We start from the raw sequence: 21,136 nt of genomic DNA, 5'->3' as shown, positions 1-21,136 counted from the left end.
CGTGGTTACTAAAAATAGAAATTTCTGTGAAATTCTTTCAAAATGCTACTCCTCCTACAGTTTTGGTCTGATTTCAGTATAACTTGGCACACAAGTAGACTACACTAAGATACATAATTCTGTGTATCGGTTTTTGATTTCGATGAACGGTGTTGCCGTGGTTACTAAAAATAGAAATTTCTGTGAAATTCTTTCAAAATGCTACTCCTCCTACAGTTTTGGTCTGATTTCAGTATAACTTGGCACACAAGTAGACTACACTAAGATACATAATTCTGTGTATCGGTTTTTGATTTCGATGAACGGTGTTGCCGTGGTTACTAAAAATAAAATTTCTGTGAAATTCTTTCAAAATGCTACTCCTCCTACAGTTTTGGTCTGATTTCAGTATAACTTGGCACACCAGTAGAATACACTAAGATATATAATTCTGTATATCGGTTTTTGATTTCGATGAACGGTGTTGCCGTGGTTACTAAAAATAGAAATTTCTGTGAAATTCTTTCAAAATGCTACTCCTCCTACAGTTTTGGTCTGATTTCAGTATAATTTGGCACACAAGTAGAATACACTAAGATACATAAATCTGTATATCGGTTTTTGATTTAGATGAACGGTGTTGCCGTGGTTACTAAAAATAGAAATATCTGTAAAATTGTTTCAAAATGCTACTCCTCCTACAGTTTTGGTCTGATTTCAATATAACTTGGCACACAAGTAGACTACACTAAGAACATAAAGAGACTTTATCAACGATCATTATTCTATATATTGCTGTTGTAAAGTTTCAAATCCCAGCTGCTTAAGTACTCTTCTCTTCCTTTGCTATAAGTTCAAACCAGTAGAGCTTCAGTCTCGACAGAGACTTCTGGTTGTTTCTAATCATAGATTTTCTATAGAATTTGATTGCTGTTGCCATTAAAACTATTAATGAAATAACAATGTGTAACATTTTATAACAGTGCTTCTATTTGTGTCCATAAGATAGTAAACATTTCTTTCTTGCTCTTATACAACTGTAAAATGATCCTGTCAGACTAACGTAATTATAACAAAGAAAACCAATCAGTGAGGTTATATTAGGATTGACCTCAGTGACACAAATCTCCATCAGAATCAGGTTACAGCAGCTAGTCTGATATCACAGAATGTTTACCGAGCGTCAGGTGAAAAACAGTTGACATTGGGTGCTAATGTGAGTGTGGGCCCCGGAGTATGTCAACTGTCAGCTTGTTAGGGTATTCAAAAGATCATTTCAATCCTCTTTATCGGTAATGTGTTTTGATAGGCTTTTATTTTTTTGTTCTGTATAAAATAACTGCTACAGTAAAAGGTTTGTTTATATAGTCAAGTATTATAGTCACCAGTATAAAATACTCAAGTATAATAAAATAGTCATCAGTGCAATATAGTCAAAGGTAATCAACACCAGTATAAAATTATAGTCTAGTATAATAGTCAATGGTCAATTTTGCTTTGTTTTAAATTCATTATATCCATTATTATATGTTTAAAACCCATTGGGAATGATAATCACTTCACTGTAAGCATTAATTCATTATTAACATATTCGCTATAAGTGTGATTTACTGTACATTATAGTCTAGTATAAAAATCACCAGTATAATATTAAAAGTCTAGTGAATATGTATTCTAGTTATATAGTTACTTACTTACTATACCTTTGTCTAGTATTACTGCACACCAACTTAATAAAGTTTATTAGTATTATAGTCAATGCAATGTAAAGTCAGATATTGGGTTACTGGTAGTCCACTTTTCAATATTTTATAATATGCTTGGTACTTTCTGAGGAGAATACAATACAACATGATCAATTCACAACATACATTACAGGATATATTTTTAGGCCGCCCTTTATTCTGGATATGGTAGATAATTACTTAGTTCCCTTACAAGGTGATAATTATTTTTGTACAAACAGATTATAATGAGAGAAAAAAAAAATGAAGTTGATTAATTTTCGTCAGAACACCGTCATGTTTAATCATCTAGTTTTCTCTTCACTGCAGTGGAAGTTAATCAAATTTTCTCCTCACCTCTTTTTTTTCACTTGTACTTCAACAACAACCTTTAATATCCTTTCTCTATGTTTTGCTGTCAGTGTGAAATGTCTTTTAAAAATTTTTCAATATTTAAAAAAAAAAAAAATAGTATATTCCACTAAAATAATATTTTGATGTCTTTTCGTCTTGTTAAAGCTGCTGATTTGTTATTTCTCAGATTTCTCAGAAGTTTTATAATAATTTAAAGGCAGAATGCAAGACTCCTAGTAGCTGTCTTTGAAATTACAAAATTAAGTGCTATCCCAATGCTAACAGATTTTAATCTTGCAGCAAAGTGACAAGTTTGAGAACATTCATAAAACTGACAGACAATGCATAATTTACAAGAGTTTTAAAAATAATTGAATGAAAAATTCAAATTCAGGTTAAAAGTCAATAATTGTACTTTTACATGACTGTAACAATCAAAGAAATCAATGTGTAAATACCAATTATATAAAGTCAAAGGTTAAAAGTCAATAATTGTCTGTAAAGTTGGAGTAAACTGTTATAGATTGAATCTTTGAATGCACCCAAAAGAACAGAGTTTTTGCATTTGGATGTTTAGATGGTAAAATAAGCAAATGAAATTTGAAGCATTTAAGAATCCTATTTGGTGAAATAAAGAGAAAATATGAGTATCCCTCCCCCCCTCCAAAAAAGAAATACATTAATTTACATGTATATCTATTTGATGCTCTTTTACAGCCGAAATATAAATATAAACAGCAGTTTATTTTGTTAAAGAATTTCGGTCTACTTTTAATATATCTGAGTCACTAATTTCTATTCACCATGGGACACTGTAACAATGTAAATTTAGATCAGGGCCTCTCCCTTCCCCCTTGTGGGTTGTATTGGATATGGTTATAGAGTGAATACACAACTAATTGCAGCTCAAAATAACACAAACAGGTAAATTAGATAGTGGATAGTCCTTTAATATTAATGATTTCTTGTATAATTGTTGTCTTGTGTTGTTAAGTGACTATGAAATAATTTATATAAATATTTGATTTGTAAACATGTTGCTGCATCAAAATTCTTATGCAGTTGTTATACAATTATGTCAGGCCACAGTGACCTCAGAATTTACATCACAATACATCATACAGTTGAACTTTCTTATTCTGGTTTCTATCCATTTTGAGATAACAAAGTTTGACTGTTTTTGTCAAAAGAAATATATTAATTTCTTATACCTGAATGAAAACCTAAAATTAAAAATCAAAAAAGATTTGTGTTTACAGGACAGGGAGCGGTCAGTTAAGTAGATATCTGGGAGGGCTCTGAAGGCTATAGTGGAGGAGTCAAATGTCTAATGTTTGTTGTGTCTAATGTCTATTTACAGGACAGGGAGTGTCAGTTAAGTAGATATCTGGGAGGGCTCTGAAGGCTATAGTGGAGGAGTCAAATGTCTATTGTGTCTAATGTCTATTGTGTCTAATGTCTATTTACAGGACAAGGCACGATCAGTTAAGTAGATATCTGGGAGGGCTCTGAGGGCTATAGTGGAGGAGTCAAATGTCTAATGTCTGTTGTGTCTAATGTCTATTGTGTCTTATGTCTATTTACAGAACAGGGCACGATCAGTTGAGTAGATATCAGGGAGAGTTCTGAAGGCTATAGTGGAGGAGTCAAATGTCTAATGTCTGTTGTGTCTAATGTCTATTGTGTCTAATGTCTATTTACAGGACAGGGCACGATCAGTTAAGTAGATATCTGGGAGGGCTCTGAAGGCTGTAGTGGAGGAGTCAAATGTCTAATGTCTGTTGTGTCTAATGTCTATTGTGTCTAATGTCTATTTACAGGACAGGGCACGAAAGTGATATCTGGGAGGGCTCTGAAGGCTATAGTGGAGGAGTCAAATGTCTAATGTCTGCTGTGTCTAATGTCTATTGTGTCTAATGTCTATTTACAGGACAGGGTGCGGTCAGCTAAGTGGATATCGGGGGCTCTGAAGACTACAGTGGAGGAGTCAAATGTCTAATGTCTATTGTGTCCAATGTCTGTTGTTTCTAATGTTTATTGTGTCTAATGTCTATTTACAGGACAGGGCGCAGTCAGCTAATTAGATATCGGGGAGGGATCTGAAGACTATAGTGGAGAAGTCAAATGTCTAATGTCTATTGTGTCTAATGTCTGTTGTGCCTATGTCTATTTACAGGACAGGGCTCAGTCAGCTAAGTGGATATCAGAGAGAGCTCTGAAGGCTTTAGTGGAGGAATCAAATGTCTAATGTCTATTTACAGGACAGGGCACGGTCAGCTAAGTGGATATCAGGGAGAGCTCTGAAGGCTATAGTGGAGGAGTACGCAGATCTGAATGCCTTCAAGGAACTCATCAAACCCATTCTTATCCCCAGAATGCCAGACACTGAGGGCAGCACTATAGTCAGAAATGTAAGTAGTCTACAAATGTCTAATGTCTATGTGTGGTTTACAATACAGAAATGTATGTAGTCTACAGATGTCTAATGTCTATGTGTGGTTTACAATACAGAAATGTAAGTAGTCTACAAATGTCTAATGTCTATGTGTGGTTTACAATACAGAAATGAAAGTAGTCTACAGATGTCTAATGTCTGTGTGTGGTTTACAATACAGAAATGTAAGTAGTCTACAAATGTCTAATGTCTATGTGTGGTTTACAATAAACTGCCATCAGGATTCCAATCATTACCCTACCTTAGCTGAAGGCTCAACTGAGCTTTCCTGATTGAAAATTGTTTTGTTGTCTTCATTGTTATGGTCACCTTGTTGTCATGAATTTATGTAAGGGTCATATTTACTCAAGTGAGCATTGTGGCCCATAAGCCTCTTGTTCTTTTAAAGATAGTGTGATTGTATAATTTGAAAAACTCAAGATTTACAGATATATTTATTATGCTGCAATTACATTGAAAATCACTAAATGTGGTCTTTTGGTCTTAAAAATTTAGTATGCCATAGGATATAATTCTTTTTTTATTTGGCAAATGCATGAAATTTACATTTATTTTTGTTTTGAAAAGACAAAACTGAGGATTTACAGAAGATTATGCCTCCTCCCCTCATTTTCTTTGTGTAATTTCATGATTCCTATGTAAATGAACTTCCTGATCCTGGCAGAAGTCAGTTACAGATAAAACCTAATCACTTCTCTATCTCAAGTTTGACAGCAGTGTCTTACTGGATATTGATGCATTGTTTTTGTCTGTGGTGGTTTTAATCCTCCAATTAGAATAACTCTATGAAAAACAAGATTTGGTTCTGACAAGTATTTTATTAAAGTTGTGTACAATAACCCTTTCCCAGTGTAAACATGTGAAGTCTCACATATTGAATGTTGTTGACCAGAGTTTAATTGATTGTTTTGCAATTTTATGTCACTTGCAAGATTCTGTGATTCATATAGAAACATCACCATATAAGCATGTGAAGAGCTTTACTTGGCACTCCAGGACCATTCAGCAATGACCAATCAATCTTAATCATGCATTCCATGCCTCCTCTGACACAGGACCTTGATTTTAAGGATCTCTTCTGAAAGACCTATAACTTTCACCCCAACTTACTGAGCCCTTGGCATTATATAAACTGAGGTTAATCCCAGCTACGGCTTGAGCTGAGAACCAAGCTAATAAAAAACCTGCAACTTTCACTTCAAAATGCTGAGCACTTGGGAAAGTAATTTCATATTGGCTAAGGTTAATTGCAGCTATAGGGCTTGCGCTCACAACCTTTATAGACCTACAAATTTCAGAAAAAGCTGAGCTTTTGGCAAAGCCTATTTAGGCTATTGAGATTAAGCAGATCGAGCTAGGACTTGAACTCATACCTAAATGTAAACATGATAAAAGACCCACAACATTCACTTCAAAGTGCTGAGTGCTTTGTAAAGCCTATTTTATATCCATTGAGGTTAATTGTAGCCAGGATTTGAATTCACAACCAATTAAAAGACCCCAGAACAAATATCACTTCAAAGGGCTGAGTGCTAAGCAAAGCTTATTTCAAACTAACTGAGGTTAATTGCAGCTTGGAAATTAAACTCACAATCTTCAGTTAATTCACAGAGTGGAATGAGCTTCCCACTTACTGAGCTACTGTGAGGGCCCGAGTTTAATTAAATGTAATGAAATTACATCAAAAGTTACAGATTTTAAAAAGATTTCTTGAAAAAAATTTCTAGTCTTACTCACTTAAAATGAAAACTTCACCAAGCTTTGGTATGGGCAATTCAATATTACTGAATTATAGAAGTCAATGTACTAATAAACAGGTTGTTAAAAGGCAGGAGTCAGGAAGCTTTTATGCTTAAGAGAAGACATTTAATGTTGGCTGACCAATTGGTTGGTAATTCCACCACTCAAGTGGGTAGTTCAATGAATTGCTTATAAGCTATTGACACAATTAACGGCCAGTTTCTGTGGACATGTATGACTAATGAAATCCTCCTTCACTTTCTCAGATGATGCTGACCTTTCACTGGACCTCTCAGTTAATGGCTTTTTTGAATTATCATTGCCTAATAACCTTTTAATGTTAGGTCTAAAAAGACTTTTACTCTGAATTACAAATATTGCTTCCTGCTAGAACTAAGAAGATGTATTAATTTAATTAATAATAAATACCGTGTAGTATTTAGAAATATATAGGAAAAATCTTTTCATTTTGATCAGTAAAATCTTTTATATAGAAATATAGAGGAAAAATCTGTTTTTTCTCAAGAACCACTGGGCCAGAATGAAACTTATGTGGAAGCATCCTGGTATAGTGTAGATTCTAATTGTTCAAATCATGAATTGGAATGCTGGAATTATAGTAAATTTTAGCCAGAAAAGGTGGGTGGCAATCTATATAGAAATATATAGGATCTTTGAAAATCTTCTTCTCATTCAGTCTCTTTAGGGGCTTTGTCAACCCCCAGGGGAAGGGCGGGGCCACAATGGGGAATCAAAGTTTTACATAGAAATATATAGGAAAAATTAATGTGGAAGCATCCTGGTATAATGTAGATTCTACAATTTTTGTTTAAAGTTTTATATAGAAATATATAGGAAAAATCTTTCTCTGAAGAACCACTGGGCTAGAAAAAGTGAAGCAAGCATTCTGGAAAAATTCTGAATTGTAGGAATCATGACAAACAATGTTTTTATTTTTATCTTCTTTGAAAAATCTTATAATGCTGACAAAATATATAGGAAAAATCATTTAAAAGTCATATGCTGGAATTTAGTGTAAAAATGTCTAAATTATGATCTGTCATTATGTATAACAAGGGTGAAATCTGGTAAAGGAATGGTCAAAGCTCACAATGTGGCCCAGGGCCTCTTGTTTGAATTATCATTGCCTCCTTTTAATTTAGGTTAAAAAGACACTAATTAAAATATTGCTTCCTCTGACAGACACAGCTAAAATTCGATTTGACAATCAGAAAAGGTGTGGCATTAACATGATATATGTCAATTTACAAAGGAAAATGTCAAAGTTTTATTTTTATTTCTTTGAAAAATCTATAATGCTGACAAAATAACATTTAAAAGTCGCTGAATTTGAACTTTATCTGTCTGGTCTAGGAATATCACAAGAGGAATTAAGTCATTATTGACATAAAAACCTCTGACAGACACAGCTATTCGATTTGACATCAGTGTATTAACATGATATAGCTTGTATAATAATAGAATTAGATATTGTGGTGCTTTTAATTGTTAATTGACTGTTGGCTGCTGTTAGCATCCATTGCTGAAATTGATCAGTGTGGTGATAGGTGCGACTTGTTGAATGTGAGTTGAGTGCTACAGTAGTCCCGCGCGGTGCTGGACTGATCAGAATCACACAGAGTCACCCTCATATCGGTATCTAATTATTGTGATGGATTGTCTATTACTCAACCTAACAACGCAAGTACTGTTATGAAACAAGAGAAGGAGTGCTGGGGACAAGAATAGACAAAATTATATTTCATGTGGTTTTTCATCCTGTAAATCATATCAATATATGTTTATTGATTAAAAGGCTGTCTGAGTTATTAGTTTTCCTTCCATTGGCACAATTGTCATAGAAAATTTTCAATGAATCTCTTTTCACCCCCTGTCTCCTATATCCCCATTCAGATAAAGATACATTGTGAAAAGAAATGAGATTCAGTGTTCATTTATCAATTGGTATATTAATGAAATGTACTAAAGCAAATGACACAAGTTCAGAAAAAAAAAATTGTAATCTTTATTAGTTTGAGTCCATGCTAGGACCACCAAACTTCTTGTGTTTTTTTATGCAGCTTTGGTGTATCACAACCCAAAAGTAAGTCACTGTGACCTAATTTTGAAATTTCCAAAAATAATTCAAAAGTAGATTGATTATGGTGACTTCACATTGGAAATGTAGAACTGTGCATAATTATTTCTTGTTGATATCTTATGTAACGTACGTAAGACTTACAATCATCAAACCTTCTTAGTTGATATGTTGGGGGGGGGGGGGGATTAGTGATCGAAAAGTAGAAAACTATGACTTTCTAGGGCATTGCTTTCATATTGCTTTGTTGAGAAATGATTCTGTTTTCTGTTCAAGACAGGAGGATAAATCTGGAATGATTAGTCAACAGGGGACTCTTACTTCTCCATGGCAAGTGATCCCACCTCTGGTGATTTCAGGTGGCCATTTTCACCCTGCCCTATGATTATATTGTTTAATTAGACACTATTATTATTAGATTTCACTGAACAGCCTTTATTAGTAATATTACAGAATGTTTCAATGCAATTTTTTTAATGAAAGTTAAATTGCTGTAGTGTCAGTAAACTCTAATAAATTTTCAAGTACAATACAATATTAAAGTTAATCAGTTATAGCAAATAAAGATAAAAATTTAATCACTCCTGTGTTTAAATATCCTTAAACTTTTTTAAAACTTGATTCTTTCAACAAAACTCAAAAATGGAAAAGCTAGCTAGCTCTTTTCAGTTTTAACAAATATTGTTCTGAAGTGTGTGTTTTATTGGTTTCTGTAAAATGAGGAATATTCATTACAAATGGTTTACCATTATTGTACTGGTGCTTATCTCAAGTGACAAATGTGACATTTATATTGTTTCTATGTGGTATCTGATCATTGTTATGTCAATGAACTTGTTTAATTTTAATCATCTGTACCAAATACAATTTATTTTTGATTTTATCAAGCTTTAATTTCACATTTCAGTTATATAGGGTTAAGAACATCAAAGATAACATAGGTCACCCAATTTTTCTTCTATTATCAGACTTCTCAGGACGAAATTAGGATCAAAGGTTTCCTCACAATGGTTGCTTAAAAATAAAGTGTGCATGAATAGTTACTTCAGATTTTGCTCTAATTATGGCCTCTCCTTCAAAAATCAATAAGTTGTTTTCAGATTTTTTTCTCACAAAATCTAATCAAAATATTTTAAAAAGAAATATGAACAAGAAGCTAAGGATTGTGTCAGTTAGAATACTTGGATGTGGATATTTCATAGTCTCTTTCACAGCAAACCATCATTGTTTGAATTATTCATTGAGTTTTTGATCAAATTCATTGGAAATTTATTGTTTTTTTTTTCTTGTTGGGATTGGCAATTATTTTTATTTTCTTAGCAGTCCAGTGTAATAAAGCCCCGGTTTTCTCAATCCCGTTAATTAGTATTGATATTCCAAGAGTATATGAATGGTAGGGAACTAGGGAGCTGTTGGGTGATTTATTTTGGATTGAAAAAAAAAGATCCACAAAGATTCTAATGATTTGGACTGTTATTAGAGTTTCTGATAAGAATTGATTTTTTTTTCACACAACAGGATGAAAGAATTGTTTTAAGGTTCCTGCAAGGCAGACTTGACACCTCATTTATCATTATTCCCTGAATGCAGACTCCGTTGTTACATTTGAGTCGCGGATCATTAACGTAAAAAAGATAGTTTAGAGTTTAAGGAGGGGTTAAAAAGGTTTTTGATGAAGAGCAAGATTTCTGTTTTAAAAAAAAGCAAACAGCTTTTTATACAAGTGAATTGTAAATAAATGTCTATTTCTTTCCTTAAAATGTCCATATATTTATAACAGTATTTAAATTTGAAATCTTCCAGAACATATTATAAAGGGTCATTTTGTCACTTCCAATTTAAAAGGGGTGGACACTGTCACAAAATCAGTTTGCCCTTTGGGTATATTTGCTATATCAGCATACATGTAATTTTACCAGTATACTTTACTTAGATATTACAAGTATTATTATAATTTTGCCAGTTTTTTAAAACTGTAAAGCGTTTCAAAGAAGCTGAATAAGCTTGACATTAATCCAAGCCTGTGTCTGTTTTAAAGGATGATTGAAAACAGACAAGAAATATGAGTGCTGTGTGAGAAATAATGAAACTTTAGATGATAATAGTCATGGTATAACCAGTTATTTAAAAAAGTTGGTGAATCTTATTTAATGCTGTCTAAATATTACTGAAAATCACTTTCTATTCACAAGAACCTTATTTTTATGCCCCGCCATGAATATGGCCGGGGCATATAGTGTTTGTCATGTCCGTCTTCCATCTCGCTGTCCTTCCGTCCTTCTGTCCTTCCGTCACACTTTGCGTATAGCTCAGTTCAAAGCTCAGTTTCAAAGAAACTATCCAAGATATTTTCATCAAACTTTATTTACTGATACATACTGATGAGAGCTATTCAACTGCATCAACATTTTTGACCTTGACCTTTCCTTTGACCTTGACCTCACTTTTCTTAAATTAGTGTTTAGCTCAGTTTTAAAGAAACCATCCAAGATATTTTATCAAACTTCATATACTGATGAGAGCTATTCAACTGCATCAACATTATTGACCGTGGCCTTTCCTTTGACCTTTGACCTCACTTTTCCTAAATTAGTGTCAAACTTAATATTCTGTTACATACTGATGTATGCAATTCAACTTCATCAACATTTTTGACCTTGACCTTTCATTTGACCTTGACATCACTTTTATCAAATTATGTTTAAGTTAGTTTTAAAGAAACCATTCATCATTTTTTTTTTTTTCAACTTTATATGCTGACGGATGAGAGCTTTTCAACTACCATCATCATTTTTGACTTTGACCTTTCATTTGACCTTGACATCACTTTTATCAAACTGTGTTTATGTTAGTTTTAAAGAAACCATTCATAATTTTTTTTTCAAGTTTATATGCTGACTTATGAGAGCTTTTCAACTGTATCAACATTTTTTGACCTTGGCCTTTCCTTTGACCTTGACCTCACTTTTCCTAAATTAGTGTCAAACTTCATATGGTGATACATACTAATGTAAGCAATTCAGTTGCATCAACATTTTTGACCTTGACCTTCATTTGACCTTGACCTCACTTTCTGAAATTAGTGTCAAACTTCATATGCTGATACATACTTGTGTCAAACTTCATATGCTGATATATACTGATGTAAGCAATTCAACGGCATCACTTTTCAAGATATTCTGATCAAATTTCTTACAAATTTTCATGTTGCATTACTAATATACCCTCGGCGGGGCATTCATGTCCAATGGACATATTTCTAGTTTTGTAATTATGTGAGACGGTGTACTCGCAAAACTTTCATTCTCATGTATATTAGTATACCTTAAGATTTATATATAGAGCAATAACCACAATGTATGAAAATTTTGTCCAGCTAATAAAGAGTTAATGACTATCTCACAAAAATCAGGAGTCACGAAAATTTAGTGATCAGTAAATAAAATGAAAGTGAAAAGTTTGAAAGATGTTCATATGTGAACTTGATGACAATCTCTAAAATATTTGTTAATTTCATAGCAATGTTTGATTCCCTATTTTAATTTTCAGTATTTAGTCAGTAAGCTTAGGGCCCTGGACTGTAATGTTTGATTTCCTATGTTTTAATTTTCTGAATCAGTATCTGGTCAGTAAGCTTAGGGCCCTGTATGTAATGTTTGATTCCCTATGTTATAATTTTCAGTATCTATTCAGTAAGCTTAGGGCCCTGTATGTATTGTTTGATTCCCTATGTTATAATTTTCAGTATCTAGTCAGTAAGCTTAGGGCCCTGTATGTAATGTTTGATTCCCTATGTTTTAATTTCCAGTATCTGGTCAGTAAGCTTAGGGCCCTGTATGTAATGTTTGATTCCCTATGTTATAATTTTCAGTATCTAGTCAGTAAGCTTAGGGCCCTGTATGTAATGTTTGATTCCCTATGTTATAATTTTCAGTATCTAGTCAGTAAGCTTAGGGCCCTGTATGTAATGTTTGATTTTCTGTGTTTTAATTTCCAGTATCTGGTCAGTAAGCTTAGGGCCCTGTATGTAATGTTTGATTCCCTATGTTATAATTTTCAGTATCTTGTCAGTAAGCTTAGGGCCCTGTATGTAATGTTTGATTCCCTATGTTTTAATTTTCAGTATCTAGTCAGTAAGCTTAGGGCCCTGTATGTAATGTTTGATTTTCTGTGTTTTAATTTCCAGTATCTAGTCAGCAAGCTTAAGGCCCTGTATATAATGTGATTCCCTGTTTTATTTTTCAGTATCTAGTCAGTAAGCTTAGGGCCCTGAACTGGCATGTGGAAGAAGATGTGTTTCAAGATTCCACCCCATACGGCATCAAAACGTTCACCAACATCATAGCAACCCAGGACCCAAGGAAACCAAAGAAAATGGTACTGGCTGCCCACTATGATTCTAAAAACATCACAGACAGACATGGAAATGCTTTCATTGGAGCCATCGACTCGGCAGTGCCCTGTGGCATACTTCTGGATTTGGCGATCCAGCTGAACTGTCTGTTTGAGAAGGCCCAAGGAGAAAGGGTAAATTAATCTGACAAGATGTATTGTAAAACATAGTCAAAGCAAACAGAAGAGTAATGAAAACCAGCAGGGATGATGCATCTACAGTTGCACACTATCAGACTTGCTTTGAATGCTGAATAGACGGTCAGACGGTCCTGCAATTTTCAGATGAGTAAAAGGGTTACAAGCCCACCTAGATATACTTGCATGGATGATGCATCTAGGGATGCACATTGCAAAAATTGCTTTGTATGCTGGATCTGACCTACATTTCCTGGATGAGTAAACAGACTCAAATGTTAGGAGCAGTATGTCTGTGAGCCTTACCTGGACCAAACTTGCTTAGAGGATACATCTAGGGGATGTACACTACCACACTTGTTTCTAATGCTGGATCTGACCAAAATTTATAGAAGTGGGTTCATTTTAAAGTACTGTACAGTAGTATTTATTACTGGTAGATGTATGATGATGACATTGGCATAAGTAATACATCTAGGGATGCATGCACAATTTATACTTGTTTAATGTGCTGGATCTGACCTAGATAAATGAGTACATTATGTTTTTGAGGTGGTCCATTCCCAGTTAACAACCTTTATAAGGCCTATGGTGACTGACCTTGCACTAATGATGCATGTTACTAGGCATGCACACTACCAGATCTTCAAGACTGCATACTTTCAAACTTGCTTTGGATGCTTGATCTGACCTACATTTTCTGTTTGCATTGGAACAAGTCTGTTCCCAAATAACTTAAAGCCCTGTAGTGATTACACTTGTATGGATTATGAATGTAGAATTGCACACCACCAACTCTTTTATTTTGCAATATAGTCAAACATGCTTATAATGAATTGACACTTAGTGAATGATTTTCAATCTTTATGACTTTAAAATGTATTGTAAACTTAACGGATATAGGCCTAACAAATTACTAGGGCTGGGACGATATATCGAGATATCGATATATCGTGATATATGTGAGGATGATATGCATATCGATACATGCGAAGAAATATCGAAATATCGCCCATGAAAATCGACTTATAATTTAACAAATATATAAAATAAATAAGCAAAATCTTAAACCATGTTTTGAATAAATTATTCATAAAGAAATGCTTCATTATACAAATTAGTGCTTATAACAAAGCAAAATCTTCCATTCATAATGCTTCATTATAAGTGTATTTTACTGTATCAAGTTGAGCTCTTTGTAAATAAAAGGTCTGCTGTAACCTTGTATTGAACATTTTAGGCCCGAGACATCACCCCCCAGATTGTGTTCTTTGATGGAGAGGAGGCCTACAAGGATTGGACTGCCACAGATTCTATTTATGGAGCCAGGCACCTGGCCAACAAATGGGAAGCCGAAAATGTTTTACCAAACGTGGTAAATATATTGTCATGTATAGAATTTTTTTTTACATAGTCATTGTATTAAAATGAAAATTTACAAGCGCATATAGAGACTGTTATAATGTTTCTGCTCTCATTTTTTAAATGTTAGAGAGAATGATTATTACTCACATTTTAATAATCTTCATAATATTGTATTTAAATTTGTCTTCAGACCAAGCAAACAGAATTATGCATGGGATATATCATCCTTTTGAATTTAAAAATTTATTGATTGTTTTTAATTATCAGGAGATTTTTGTTTTGTTGGATTTGATTGGAACCAGTGATGTACAGTTTCACAACTTTTTCCCACAAACTTCAAATGCCTTTGAACTCTTATCAAAAAAAGGTAAGGGCTTAACTTATATCAGAATATCTAGAAAAATCCAGGCATTTAATGGCCTGGCAGTCATAATCAATTTTGTACTTCAAGCAGTTGTCCTACTGGAAAATTAAAGTTATCTACTTGTCTCATGCTATCCATTTTCTTAGACTTAGAAAACTTAGACATTTGAGATTGGTTGAATGAAAAAAAAGCTTTTAAAAAATTGAAATTTGCATTATTACTGGGGTATAATGAATTCAGATCATTTTATTGTAATTTGAAAAAAAATTGCTGTGGTACATAAAAGAAGATACCTAAGTTTATTTTTTAGCTCACCTGAGCTGAAAGCTCAAGTGAGCTTTTCTGATCACATTTTGTCTGTCGTCCGTATGTCTGTCTGTCTGTCCGTCTGTAAACTTTTCACATTTTCGACTTCTTCTCAAGAACCGCTGGGCCAATTTCAACCAAACTTACCACAAAGCATCTTTGGGTGAAGGGGATTCAAGTTTGTTCAAATGAAGGGCCACGCCCTCATTCAAGGGGAGATAATTGGGAATTAATGAAAATTTGGTGGTATGTTTTAAAAATCTTCTTCCCAAGAACCATTGTTCCAGGAAAGATGAAACTTATGTGGAAGCATCCTCTGGTAGTGTATATTCAAATTTGTTCAAATCATGACCCCCCAGGGTAGGGCGGGACCACAATGGCCGACCAAAGTTTTACATAGAAATATGTAGGAAAATTCTTTTAAAATCTTCTTCTCAAGAATAGCAAAGCCATAATCGTTCATATTTATATGGAAGCATCCTCAGGGAAAGTAGATTCAAATTTGTTTAAGTCATGACCCCCTGGGGTAGGGCAGGACCACAATGGCCGACCACAGTTTTACATAAAAATATATAGGAAAATTCTTTAAAAATCTTCTTCTCAAGAATAACAAAGCCATAATTGATCATATTTATATGGAGGCATCCTCAGGTAGGGTAGATTCAAGTTTGTTCAAATCATGACCCCCGGGGGTAGGGCGGGGCCACAATGGCCGACCACAGTTTTACATAGAAATATAAAGGAAAATTATTTAAAGATCTTTTTCTCAAGAATAACAAAGACATAATTGATCGTATTTATATGGAAGCATCCTCAGGGAAAGTAGATTCAAGTTTGTTCAAATCATGACCCCCGGGGGTAGGGCGGGGCCAAAATGGCCGACCAAAGTTTTACATAGAAATATATGCAAAAATTCTTTAAAAATCATCTTCTCAAGAATAGCAAAGCCATGATTGGTCATGGGACTACTTTTGGATTTGAACTTTTCAATGATAAATCAATTTCTACTTTTTCCCAGCCACAGTGCTCAGGTGAGCGATGTGGCCCATGGGCCTCTTGTTTTTTTCACTTTGGGAGTGAGAGTGTATATGAATTCCATGAAGGTGACAACTGTGTCATTTCTTTTTACTCCCCCCACCACCCCTTTATCCTTTTGATTTCATTCCTTTTGATATGTTTTCCCTTGTTTATCTCAATAAATATAATTGTTGTTGCAGAACAACATCTTAAAAAGGATAGACTCCTTCACGATAACAACAGATTTCTGTTTAATACTCACCAATTATTTGGCGGGGGCATAGAAGATGATCACATTCCATTTTTACACAAAGGTAAGTATATCTTAAGTCATTTGTCATCAGATTTACCTCTCAGTATATCCACACGATTACAGTATGTTGTCCTATGGAGATGAAGTTTGGAAGTTCTGGCACATTTATATAACCAATTTTTAAAATAATTTGTCAGATAAACTGATTTTTATTTTGGATGGAATGCCACTCTTAGTTTAACACATGATTTTTTTTTCACAAAAGATAGGGATATAGGAAAAGGTTTTATGAAGTGTATTAAAATTGGTATTTTCTTCACAGGGGTACCCATTCTCCATTTAATATCGGCACCATTCCCGCGAGTGTGGCACAGAATGACAGATGATGCAGCCCACATAGACTATCATACGACAGATGATTTCAATAGAATATTCCGGGTCTTCGTAGCCAGCTATTTACACCTAGATGCCTTACACAATCAGTGCAGAAAGAAAAAGTAATGGAAGTTCTTTAAAAACTTGAAATCACAACCAATTATTAAAATGAAAATATACTTAAAACTGATATTTTACTGAAAAGAAAAAGCAAGAAAACTTACTTGTGTGTGGTACTGAGGTACAGTGTATTTGTATGATATTTTTGCAGCACCTATTTAATAAATATCCATAGCCAAAACATAAACTTGTAATTATTTTTATATAAATGGTTGTGATTTCTAAAGAACTTGTATGATAAATTAATTAACTGAGGTGTCTACGAATTTATTGTGCCAAATTGTTTACTTACAGTACTATAAAAGAGAGAAATGTATATGTTTTTAAATAGATGTAAATTAATGTTTGTTTGCATTTGATTTTTATCTGATGTCCAACTTCTATATAAATTAAGTTGCTCAATTTATTAATTCACTGTTATACTATTTTATGATATAGGCCTATGTTTTAGTTCTTTTGTAGAAATTCATTTATTAAGAATTTGAATTTGTATATTATTTGTACAATATTACATGTACACTTAAATTGTACATTTCAAACAAAACATTACAATGTATTGCTTCAAGAAAGCAATCAATGTGTGTTCAATATCATTGTTATATTTAAGATTGTTTTAATATAAGCATTCCCTAGGCCTATAATTTTGTTTGACTGTGAAGTTTGTGAGATGAAGTCTAGGCCTATAATTTTGTTTTCCTGTTATTGAGATGGACTGACCTGTAAGCTTGTATATTACAGTGAGGAGTTGTAAGGTAACTAGACATACAGTACTGTAGCTTGTTTGGGTGATTGGACTCCGCCTTGTCTTATACAGGACTGATACAGATATCTATAAACGGGAAAAAAAGACACACCATATCAGAATTTATACCATGGTGCCCTGATGCTAGACAGGTCGTACTTTGCAATACAAACACTAGGATATAGTATTTTATTTTGATATTAAAATTCTTGGTCTTTGACAAGCGATCGTATAACAAGCACTTGTTCTGGCACACAAACTGTATCTGTCTACTCTTTCTACTATTTTGGAATGACTCCTTGTTTGTTTTTATAATCTTTTGATTATTTCGTACTTTGTCAACAGCTATCCTCCCAAAACAAGGTCTTATCTAGTCTGTATTACATGCAGCATTTTGTTTATATGCTATATAGCATGCCTGTAGAGTAACGATTCATCTTTAAAAAAAAGTACATGAATTAATGAACGCATTAAAAGTTGCATCAGGCCTTATTGTTATATAATATGCATGTTGGGTTTTTGAACTACCATAATTTATATGTGTTTTGACTGGAATTGTTAGTAACTATAATATATCATAACACTATATTATTTGAGCACCCTGTCTGGCCAAATACTAACAAAAGAGCTGGTTGCATGAGTTTTTAGTTTAATTACAAGCACTGGTTTATTATTAAAGCGTGATCTTTCTCTTTTGACGCATGCAGATGTAAAATCCTTTCTAAAAAAATGTATTTCAAATACAATGGGTGTATGGGTAACTTTTTTCACAATTTTTATTTCGTAATTGAATGGGTGTGGCAAATCATCTTGTTGAGAAAAAAATCATTATTTCGTTTTTAAAAATGTATCTACAGTTTAAAGTAAAATTCATCGATCAATGAAAATAAAATATACACATATTTGAAATACATAGTTTCATGAATTAATTTTCATCTTTGTTTCAGCAATGTGCATATAATACAGTAATTGTCAGTGGTGTTTTTCTAAATCAGGGTTCTATTTTCTCCAATGTCCTGTTTTACGATGGTTTTATAATGCATAGCTGTACAAAGGAGATGGTAAAATATGTACATCAATTAGGTCATGCCAGGTGGTGGATGAGACATGAATGTCATTTTCCCTGACAGAATCTCATGGCTGTTTATTATTATTCAATCATGGTTACTTACATTTTGTCTCAGTTCAGTGTGCTCTTTCATCATTCCGCTGCATTTCATTTCTGATATTGTTCTCAGCATTTCTGTGACATTTTATTTTCATTTTTTTGTCATTACAGTACTTTAGTACTTTTCCAGCAATTAAATTAAATTTCAAATTTATTTCAAAACCTAATTATTTCAAAACATTTCAATATACATGTATATACAGACAACACTTTGTTTTGCATGATTTTAAATGTCAACTATTATATTTCTTAAACTTATACATGGCTAAATTTTTTCACATGTATCTGCCAAACAGCATATCATCAATAACACAGGTTATAACATTACCTAATAGAGTTATTTCTTTAGAGGTGGTATATATGCTTGCATTATATGTCTGTCAGAGGAACAGTTATATATGTTCCAGATGTGTGGTATGATGTTGTTCAGCTTTTCACTAAAAGAAAAAAAGACATATATATAAACTGTTCTACACTTTAAATTCTATTTTCTGTTTATTCCTCTGTGGGTAGCAGATTGTTCAAATCATGGCTACCACAGGAAGCTGGGTTTCTTCATTTCAATCTTCAATTCAAAATCACTTCTGAAAAATCTATAATGCTGGAAAAGGAAATTTCAAAAATGCCAGAAATAAAATGCAGTGACCATTCTTGACCTTTGTGTGTTTTTGACACTTGATTTAGGAATATTACCGAGGGATTTTTGTTGTTTTTTTTTTAACTTGATAGTCTTTCACTTTATTAATTGATAATCGCATCATTTTGCATTTCACTGGTTATTTGTTCATTGGATTTGCATTTCTGATACATATTTTATACATAATGAATTAAACAAATACCTCATTTTGTTGCGTGCAATTGATTCAGGTGCCTGATTTCAGAGAAAAAAATTTAAAGTTGAAGTAATGCCTGTCAGTAAAATTTTGTTTTGTGAGTCACATTTAGATATGTAATTCAGTGATCATGCAGATGCATGGTTATAAAAATTGTCTGTACATTACAAAAATATACATGTATCTAAGCAACTTTATTTTTCTTAGGTTTATGTTCTGTTCTATGAGAGAGGTTAAAAATTCTGTTTAAGATATTGATAATTTGACTGCAGTATCCAAAAATATGTACAATACAGTACAAAAGTTATAGTAATTTAGGCTTAGCCGAAAACTCAGCAATGATTGTAATGTGCTGTTTGTGGAAAAAAAATGAAATGTCTCATTGTTTTTATATATGTTGCAAGCTTGCAATAATGTTCTCATAAATTGCAACATATTATATCAATACAAGTAGTAAAGCCTGGCCTTTCACTTATAACATCTATCAGTATTCACACATGCTGTTCATGATCATCATTACAGGTTGAAGTACATGTGAATGCTATAGCATGCAAAATTTAAAATTGTTAACTTGACAGATTTGATTTAAATTGTTTGATATTACATGTTTTATTATTTGTAAAAACAATGTCCATTTGTGAATAAATTATTTTGAAGACGAATACTCTACGGGATTATTTATTATGATTAGCCTTTGCAAAGGAGACATGTGAATTTGTCACTTTTAACGCGATTCTAGGTCTTTACAAGACTATGAACTGAGATAAATGAGAATTTCAAACAATCTAACTTTTGATATAATTTGGAAAAGAAAGGAAATTTTTTTCATAGTACAATTCTCAGTTAAGCTTGGACTTTCAGTAAGGCGTGGCATTCTCGGTGCTGCATAATAAGCATCTGTCAAACGGTTAAGAACACCTCTTTGCCATACAAGATGCTGTATTGGATAATTGCTATACTCGTTGACATTCACTGGAATTTCTATCCCATGTATATTTCAATGGTGAATGAAAGCTGTGTAAATTTCCGACGCTAATTATGCCCAGCTTTACTGAAAGTCCAAGGTTAACCGAGAATTTTTCCGTAACAAATCATGGACACTGCCATTCTTGCCATAAAATTAGGTGTACCCATTTCTTATTTGCAGCTCCTAAATAAGACTGTCGGGTAAATTAATTTGATTGAGCCTTTCACAGAATCTTTATTTAGTGCAAATGTTTTATGATTTTATTGGACACATTTGGCTTTCAAAGAGCAAAGCAAGAACTTTGCCATTAATCAACTCAAATGCTGTTTTTCTCTTTCTTATTCAAAGTACACTGCCAGTTTATAATTAATCCATAGGGAAAGGAAAAATGGCCATGATGCACATTTTATAAGTACATGTACCCATTAAATATGGTGACTGGCCTGTACCATTCTGAACTCCAAGGAAGACACAGTTTTATAATGTACAAATATCTTTAATAATATATAGTATTAAACAGAAAATGTGTTTCAATTCTTCACTTTATCAATGAAATTCAGAATCTTTTCAACATGATATGACACATAATAGCTTCGAAAACCATCAATAAATAATACATATAACTGGATTTCAATGTACTTGATCATTAAAATATACAAAAGAAACAGGTCAGAATTAAAATGACTAGGTTAAAAAGTAACGATAGTGAATATACAGAAAAATTAAGAATCTTCTGTAAAACAAAG

General features: G+C 33.1%; 1 protein-coding gene across 1 annotated transcript; it reads left to right on the top strand.

Moving 5' to 3' along the window:
- Positions 1-4,290: 4,290 nt before the first annotated feature.
- Positions 4,291-20,085, top strand: LOC134257617 (glutaminyl-peptide cyclotransferase-like). The gene is made up of 7 exons (XM_062740204.1): positions 4,291-4,468; positions 12,596-12,877; positions 14,121-14,255; positions 14,513-14,612; positions 16,133-16,246; positions 16,508-16,682; positions 17,419-20,085. Exons 1-7 carry the CDS (start codon positions 4,298-4,300, stop codon positions 17,429-17,431), a joined length of 990 nt encoding a protein of 329 aa, XP_062596188.1. The 5' UTR covers positions 4,291-4,297; the 3' UTR covers positions 17,432-20,085.
- The last annotated feature ends 1,051 nt before the right edge of the window (positions 20,086-21,136 follow it).

The sequence above is a fragment of the Saccostrea cucullata genome, unplaced genomic scaffold (genome assembly GCF_032062105.1).
Source record: "Saccostrea cucullata isolate Sc308-1 unplaced genomic scaffold, CSIRO_AGI_Scuc_v1 ctg2415, whole genome shotgun sequence".
NCBI lineage: Eukaryota > Metazoa > Mollusca > Bivalvia > Ostreida > Ostreidae > Saccostrea > Saccostrea cuccullata.
The sequence above is the reverse complement of the archived record's forward strand: the minus strand, read 5'-3'. Positions and strand labels throughout refer to the sequence as shown.